We start from the raw sequence: 9083 nt of genomic DNA, 5'->3' as shown, positions 1-9083 counted from the left end.
TACTTCGTCCTCAACATTTGACCTCCAGATGTGTACTGTCTACTCCGTATGAGGTCATGAGATTATACAATGCTACCAACAAGAAAAGGTGATAATCACTTGGGGAAGCATTAGCACGGAGAATACGAAGGAGGAGAAAGAGGTGTTACATCTCATCCCATGCTGAGGTTCATTCACCTTCATGGGTAGGTTTTACGGCGTTAGGGAATGACCACCACAACTTGCAACCAGTCATTGGAACGGTCTATACAGAAAACTATTAGACACTTTTTTGCTTGTGCAGCAATTATAATGCAAATGGCCCTCCTATAATTTCGTCCAGTCTCTCTTATGTATTTGAATGGTAGTATGAGAAGGCTAAAACCGTATCACTGGATTTAGACTCATTAGCGATAAGATGCAGAGAATAAAGCTTGTTTACTGTTAAATGCCTTAGAGACCTATTAATGTGCTTTCACGGGATGCGTAAACAATGAAACAATGACGAACCCTAGACAATAAAATCATGGGTAAGGTATTGGCATACCTACCTAAAACACTTTCTAAAAGGAACAAAACTCCAATTCTAGTAGAATTCTTAAGAGGAATCCGCAACATTCCAAGCAAATTCAATGACTAGAGCAATTGCTTTGTGCTTACATTTCCTGCAGTACTGACTACCTTGCGATGGCCGAAGTGGGAGACTGACCAAGTCGAACACCGGGAACGACGCCTAAAAAGGAGAGGGGGTTTGTAATACTTAAATTGTTTGTTGAACTATTCATTTTGGTTTCACGAACACTTAAGGCTCTGCCTTTTTACTTCTGTTAGAGGACACTGGCTCTGGGCCATGTTCATCCCATCTCGCCAAGTTTTATGCCTTCCTATTTGCATAAAAGTATGTCATGCTTGTGTTCTAATTAACAGCGGGCTATAGAGGGAATGGGAAAAAGCTAAGTACAGTTGGTATAAATCAAAATCACCAACGGTAAGAGTACACCATACGGAGGCTCTCAAAGAGTCTCCACTGCTTATGTGAGCTTCTAGATAAAGCTGGCTGCACTCTGAGATGCCTTTTTTCCCACCACTTTTAAGAGAGCTTTGATTAAAAATGTTTTTGGAAAAATAAAAGCTCCTTCAACTTTAACTAAACTTTGTGACAATATGACAAAGGAGCTAGCATTAGTCAGTTCTGTTCGTATTGTTTTACCTGCACACCACCTCCATGAATTAGCGTTTCTTTATTACTCAGTTTGGCTAGTCTTCTAATGAAACTTTGTATTTTTACCACCAAGACTCTTTTGACATTGGGATCGCGTCATCGTCTTGGTGTCAAGTTGTCCCGTTAGGGAGTACAGCTTTCTGATGCGTTGATAAGACTTCTTCCTTACCGATAGGCTAAAGTGGTATTAAAGTGTTCTGGACTGAAGATCAACCTTGCCCTCCTTGTCCAAATTCCGCATTCAGACGACACTGATGTAAGCATAGGTGTGATTTGGTGAAAATATGAGACTCACAAAAGAACAGTTAACGAAAGTGGGTCCAGTGTAAGCATCCGCCTATATATTGAGTCCTTTTAAATTGTCCACAAGGGAGTGGGTCAAGGACCAAGAATTCAAATTCGCTCTTTTGGAACATTTTACAGTAACTTATATCATAATCTGTTGATGCATTGCGCAAAATGTTCACATATGAAGTGCGTTCGCCGTAGAACGTTGTCTAGATGATTGTACCACTTCTCAAATGTATCACTCTCTTGAGCCTTTCATGTAATATTTAAGAATTCCAAAATAATCCATAACAAATGTTTCCACCAATGAGAAAGAGACAATTTTAGAAGAGGTACAGCTTCGCAATATCTACTTTCCAATCTTAGAGGTAATTTATCTTTACAGAAGGGGAGGGGAGAGATCACGGAAGAGAGCCGAAGGGGAGGCCTCTGCTAAAAAAAGGGATAAAGCAAGGCGACATTTGAATTATATACGCTTCCTTACACGGCTTTTTCATCCTCCATAGATCGGTTGCCACCTCGATGTCGGGTTATTCAGGACTGACTCAAAGCGCTCCACTTCAGCGTGATCCTGTTAAGTACAAATAAGTAGTTACAACTGGTTGCGTCTGTTCGGGTTGCAAGTCGGAGCTCCCCATTAGTTAAGTTTGTTTATAACAGAGCATCTGAAATTTGGACCTGTTATTTTAATCTTGAGACACTTGACACTTTTTACTATGGGCGTTCCGGGATCTGTTCTTGGATAACCATACATTTTATGGACTTTAGGTTGTTATAAGCTTTATCGGTTTGCTGGTTTCCGTAAGCTACGTATTTATCAAAATCCACATATTCGGGTTTAATTTAAATATCTCAGAATTGTGGTTCACGTTTGAATTTTTCTTTTGGTTTCGTAGGAAAATGGGGCTCCGCCCTTGCACCTTTGCTCGGTCATATGGCCTAGAAGCCATGCCAGTAGCATTTCGGTCCTTCTCTAAGTTAGCAATACATATTCTGTCCCAGTATTATGACTTCTTTTATCTTTAGGAATGACTTGAGTTGCTATATTGGTGGCAGCAGCAAGCCAGTCCGAGCCAAAAGGGCAACCACCCGGATTTTTAATGCTGATAACTAAACATTACTGTGACGAAAGAAGAGCATATGTTGAGGATAAGCAAATCTGCAACGACTCCTAGCAGAAGTTTTAATATTTTACGCCTACGTTCGGTAACTACCCCAGCCCTGTGTTCCGTAGGAACGCTATTGACAATTGGGTCGCGGCACCTGCCGTGACCCATCTGGAATAGTTTGTGACCATGCTGTATACGCTAGCTTAATGGAGATGTCAGTGAAGGGAACACGCAATACCTCCTCCACCTCTCTACTAGTAGAATAGAGCTTAATGGATTTATAACTAGGGAGCACTAAGGTGAGAAGGAAACTTTATTTCCTAGAAAACTTTACCAAGCCCCGTCCTTTATAAAATGACTGCTTTTAGGTCTGTGTTCTTATGTCTAGCGATAGACATTCGAGATAATCGGCAATATTTCCTTCCTCCAACGCCGTTTTTTAAAAGAAAAAAACAAATGTACAGATTTTGTAGAAATGCCCCAAAGGTTAAGTGATGTTTTGGTGAGAAAATTTTTTAGTTGAAGGCAAATCTGACGACCGGCGCTGTTGATTCGTGGGTGCTCTTCTTACAGCACCCATATATGTTGTGGTGGCCGACGAGGGAGGTTGATTAAGGGGAGCGTCGGGGACAATGCTCAAAAGGATAATGACTATGCGATGCTTGGAACGTTTGTCCAACCGTTTTGGTTTTATGCACACTCAAGACCCCATTTTTGTACATCCGCTGGTTGGTATGTTCTCCCGGCCATGCCAATAGCCTCCCAGCCCTTTTACACGTCACCAATACACTTCTCGTCCCATTATTCTCGACTTTTATTCTTTAGAGAAGACTCAGGTGCTATTAAACATCCTCCAGTTTTTATGAAATGTTTCCTTCAACTTTCTTTAGATTTCTTAGTACGTCTAGGGTTCTGTCCTTTTTGAGTTCCTGAGCGTTTTGATGGCACTTATTTGGCCACAGCCGGTGAATTGATGGCGTAAAAAGCTGGGGTAGCAAAATCTGCGAAAAACTTCTCTCACGCACGTCCAGATTGTCCATCCCACGGTAATCTGTTTGTCGCTTAGAAGTATGGATTGTTGAGGATTTTTCATAGCAAAATTTCAATAAGGAAGCATCCTGCCCGCCCATTTGTCTTGTAAAAGGAGTCATCTAAGGTTTATACATTGAGAGAACATCTATAATGGTATAAAGGTCTGTAAAGTGACTGCTGGAATGTGAAACCAGTGTTTTCTTTATATGAAAATCTAAAATAAACCTGCCTCTTAGGTTAATGGGAGCAGGCAACCATGTTTTATTGCCGAAACGCAATGTAATCGGTTCTATTTTTGTACCATATCTTTTTATAACTTTTGGTTAATGATGTCAAGGCAGGTATTGGAGTCTCAACCGAAAAATGAAATCTTACCACATTTTTCTCCTAAAAACTTCCTTTAATGTAAAGGCAAACGACAAAACCACCTTAAAATTCTTCTATTTCCATTACTTTTAAGTTGGATTTTGCACTACAGCTTGTTATTATGGATCCCCTTAAATGTAGGTACTGTGGCACCCCGAGTCGGAACTGAACATGTAGTAAGGCATGGCGGAGTGTGAGAAGGGGGAAGGCTGGATAGCTATAGTCATGAACAAGAGTCTATCCCGTGAAGACAATGGTGGGATTTCCGAGGACTTCAAAAGCCTTGTTTTACTACATAGTTCTGCCTTTAGAATGTCGTCGCCAGCATCCACCATGGTTACGCTTTTTCTCCAGAATCGAAATGGTGTTGGCCCTTTGGAAGCCACCCACAAGTCAGGAACGAGGTGATTCCGCGGTTTACACCTTCTTGTAGACTGCATTGTGACGACTTGTCTACTTTATATTTCTCTATCCACTGCATTACTCTAAAACTAACACATTTCAAGTACCAATTACTATTCATAGAAACATTTTTCTTCCTACGCATTGTTTAGAGTAAAGCCCTTGACATTTTAATTAATCACTGGGAATGTGGAGGCGGTGTCCGTTGTTTACGTAATTCACCTCTAGTCACATGAATATTGTAACGTACCTGCGATGAGAGGTTTCTAATTGTCTCAGTCTGGTTTCACTTCAGTATGCAACGGTCTTCTTGTAGAACGCGGGGGTGAATTGACCGCCAGAAGTGGACGTGGCCTCTATAACCTCGCTGTTGTGAGTAGTCGCCAAATCGGATTTGACGTCCTTTCGGACAGGGATACAACGTCAGACATCCACACCGCCCGGATGGTGACAGAACCTGCTAGGATTGTCAAACGTGTAAAGCTAAATGTAGACTTAAAAGCATTGTTTTATTTTTACACAACAAGAAGACAATTGCCTAATTTTGGTTGACAAAGATAACCAAGTTTACGCATTTATACATTATATTTTGGGTGGGTAAACATTGTTCGAGGATTTGCTGTGCTACTTCGGTTACCTGTTCAACTCTTCGTTTTGGTAACGCGGATATTGAGGGCTTCGACTTTGTACTTCCGCTAGGCGGTCTGATCTATGGGCCATGCCAGTAACGCCTCAGTCCCCCTGTACGGTGGCAATAAATTTTCCATCCTACCATTGTGTCTTCTTTCATCTTCTGAGAGGTTTCAAGGCGCTACACGTCTTCAAGTAACTCGTATTAACAAATTATGTGTAAAGTAGACCAAATTAATCGTCCGTGATATTAATTAAAGGAAAAATACTTAGCTCTGAGTTGAGGGACGTTTCGTTACAATTAGCTTAGTACTTAGTCAAGACCAATCATCATAAAATTATGTAGTAATTTAGCCTAAATGACAGCAATATGTGATATACAAAACGCATAAAAGAAGCTGTAAAGTAAATACTGATATTGGGTTACCTGATTAAATGCTTTTGGATTTAAAAAATAGGTAAAACTTGTTACAGCTGGCAATCTCCCTTCAACAATAGGGTTTTACTTTACAATTAGTTTTCTTCAGGATTTGCTTTAACAACAAGACGTGTGGAATAGATAATTTGTTTTAAAATGCAATTAAATGTAGTTCAGCACCCCCGTTCTTCACTGATATTGCCCGGGGGCTATGCCAGTCTGAGAGAGTAGAAACTGCGGAGACCTTAGTGACCTCCGATCTAAAAAGGTGGTTAATACAGATGAAGTATTGCATGGCAAATCTCACCTTAGTCAGTGCTGCAAGAACTAAAACTACCCACAAACTAACCGCGCCAGTCACCCAAATTGCGTGAAACTGAGAGGAAACTTGACTGCGATGTATTTAATCCATCTTTGCAGTCCCACTGGATCTGGAGTTCTTCCCTGTTTGGAAGCTGGATTAAGGAAGGGTGGATGAGCAGGCCATCACGTAGTCCATCGCCAGTGGTAAGAACACTGACCTAAATGCGGTCATTCAATAAAAACAGGGTTTGATACAGTTTTAAGGGTTGGGGTTTTGCCTCTGTTCCGCCTGGCCACTTTGCTCTCACTTCACTTCTGCCCAGCCCTATCTCTCTGGGTTCCATCCAGTTAGTAGAGAGGTGGAGGATTATCGCGTGTCCACTTATCCGACACCTTCATAGCGATACCGTGGAAAGCTCCCCGATGAATTTTTCTAGGTAGTTTACAACCACGCCTTGCGTCACTTCAGTTGTTAATAGTATTCTTTCAGAACACGGGACTGATGTAATTGCCAAAGGTAGACGTCATTTTCAACCTTCCCGTTAGGCGTGGTCAACGATTCTCCCATCCACAGCACATGCTCTTCTCCAGTCACATTAAGGTACCTAGGGTCCTTTCTGAAGTCGAAGGAGGCCATAATACTAGGGTAGAAAATGCATGGCTGACGTAAAGAACGGTTGGGGAGCAGCAGCTGTGGCCCGAAGCTCAACAGATTAAATGGCAGAATTCTATAAAACTAAATACTAGGATCGATTAAGCATTTTAGCTTTGAAAGTTTCTCATCTTAATTTTTAAAACTTTGCAAATTATGACCCTTAAAACCATGACTTCTTGTTTCTTCAGATGGATATTTTTGAATAAGTGACAGCAAGATGAGAATTTTTGAGCTGATAAAAGAAAACAGTGGGAATCGCTTTTGCGGTTTGCCCTAGCTCTCTACCATACGCATTTACTAATACCGCGGAATGCTTGATTATGGAGTTTTGTCAGTAGGACTGAAACATCAAGGACTGAAATCCTCTTACTCCCCTATCAATAGTGCCCTGGAATCCAAAGTGCTCCAACCTCTCCAAGTGGGAGATATTCTTGGGAGGATTCTGTTATCTTAACCATCACTGTAGACGACTAGGATCTTCAGCAAAACCGGTATGGGTTACGCCTTGATCAGGCATCCGAGATCAGGCAGGCTTTCCGCATTAATGACTATAAAGGCAACTTAATCACAGCGGCCTGTATTACCACTAGCGTCCAGACCTACACCTGTCTTTGATTTATTAGGACCATTCGGCTACCTTAATGCCCTGTAGCTGAGTTTGTGCGTTTTAGTCTATTTTAAGCCTTCATTCACGTGACACTTCATGACTCAACGCTTATTCAGGCATGAGTTATGACCACGACCAGTCAACTTGGCAAGGGGTGCCTTAATTGGCCCCTGACATACGTGACAGCTGATAGTAGCAGCACACAACACTGGCAACTACCCAGCATCCTCGTCCTGCTGTAGCATGCCGTTTCAGACACGGAAGTCCAAAAAACTTTGCCGTTTAAAACCGGACGTCCCTCACAACTTTTTCACATGGCTAAGTTGAAATTGTTAGTTTAATTTTGTGCGTGAACTAAAAAAACGGCTGTCTGTTTAAACAAGCCCGGATTTATCCCCAACTGGAGCTGCAGGATTTTCAGGCACTGCTTTAATCGAAAAGGTCCAGCGATTCTTTAAAAATTCACATTTTTTCCTCACCTTAAGGGCTTGTACTTCTACTAATGGGAAGGGGTATGATTTAAAACCGTTAAGTTAATCAAAAGGATGGGAATGTAGAACAATGGAGGAGGGCTATAAAATGGCTTAAAGAAAATAAAATACGACTACGAAAAATGACATTATGGAAAAGAAAAGGGAAAAATTTGGCATCTTAAATTGCGAGGTGATTGCAAAATCAACTTTTTCTTAAAGTTGTAAGGGAGGAGAGATGCAGCGGTGAAGACTTCATTGTTTATTGCAGACAATGGAGACATTGTGGAGGCCAAAAACCCTCGAATTGTGTCCATTGAGACTTGAACGGCTTTTGACAGTCATGTATTTAGGTCCACTAATGGAAGAAATTACAAACCTGATTTATTCTTTCAGAGGCAGTTCTTTTAATGGAACAATCACAGGAGACCATTTGTAAGTAAAGGTTTCTTGTTCCTTGCAAAGAGTAAATGTTTGCATCTTTATGAGGAGTGAAGGATGCCTCATTGTGCGAATATAAGTTTTAAAGAATCAAGAGGTAACTTCCAACTTATGATTAATCTAAAAGGAGGCATAAGACCTGGTTGAATCGAAGGCAAGTCCAGGATACACCACAGAGTGGAGAGAGAGAAGACATTCTCCCCACCCATATTGCGACAATCTTCAAGCAGGCCTATTTTGACGTCGTGTCGACTAAGCCTACCAGATGTCGCTCGATATCCTCCAACCCACTCACCCACCTTCCCTCCCTGCCTCCTCGTCTTGGCACTTTTGTCGGGACTTTGATGTTCGATCCTGTGGCCTCCTCCACCCCTCACCCACTTCGACCCTTTTATTCCGAACTCCACATCTTCCACTCCGGTAAGTACTTTTTCGACTTGACGATTTATCTTTGCTAAGGAGGATGGAAGGAGAGGTGATGACTCAAGAGAGGCGCGATTCAAACAGGAGGCGGAATTAATGCTTGAAGTCGTTCTAGGCTAGGGCCATTATAAATCGTAGAGCTCCTCATTTAATTGACGCATAAGGGATTTACGGTAAACCAACCAATTGCATGCGAAAATAAATAAATGAAACTTACTAATGAAGTTTTTAATTTATTACTGTTGCCTTGGTAAAGTCAAAAACGGATATTAGGGCAATCTGACAGTAGAATAGATTATAAACTTTAGAGATGGACCAATGTAATGCAACCAGATGTGTGGACCGTGCTACCTGAACATCCATCCACCCTTCCACATACCCTTCAAAAACTTCCTGCTTCTCTCTCCCTTTAACCCCCAGTTTGGGACTTAAATCTTCAATCCGTGGTCTCAACCTTCTCCAGCTCTCTTCAATGTCACTGGTCTGCACTTTCTCTTAAGAGATGAAGTGAAACCTAAGTCAGGTGTATATTAGCAGAGGTGAGAGTAGTTGTTGATCAGATTGGTACCATAGATTGGAGGGAACACTGTCGAATACCTTAGACCTCGACAGTACAAAGGAGCTATAATAATTAACCCAACTCTATACCCTCCATTATGTTTAACGGATCTGTTCACAAATTACTCCAACACATATTATTTAATTCAGTCATAATAATAGAGTTGCACCAAAAGCTAA

General features: G+C 41.4%; 1 protein-coding gene across 1 annotated transcript; it reads left to right on the top strand. All coding sequences in view use genetic code 11, as the record gives it.

Annotated features, from left to right (window-relative positions):
• Positions 1-4357: 4357 nt before the first annotated feature.
• Positions 4358-8851, top strand: EGR_04845 (hypothetical protein; the record flags this gene model as incomplete). The annotated part of the gene is made up of 4 exons (XM_024494094.1): positions 4358-4400; positions 4715-4875; positions 8150-8342; positions 8766-8851. 4 exons carry the CDS (start codon positions 4358-4360, stop codon positions 8849-8851), a joined length of 483 nt encoding a protein of 160 aa, XP_024351483.1.
• Between the last annotated feature and the right edge of the window lie 232 nt (positions 8852-9083).

Source organism: Echinococcus granulosus (genome assembly GCF_000524195.1).
Source record: "Echinococcus granulosus chromosome Unknown EG_S00032, whole genome shotgun sequence".
NCBI classification, from domain to species: Eukaryota; Metazoa; Platyhelminthes; class Cestoda; order Cyclophyllidea; family Taeniidae; genus Echinococcus; species Echinococcus granulosus.
This window is presented reverse-complemented; position numbering and strand designations above follow the sequence as displayed.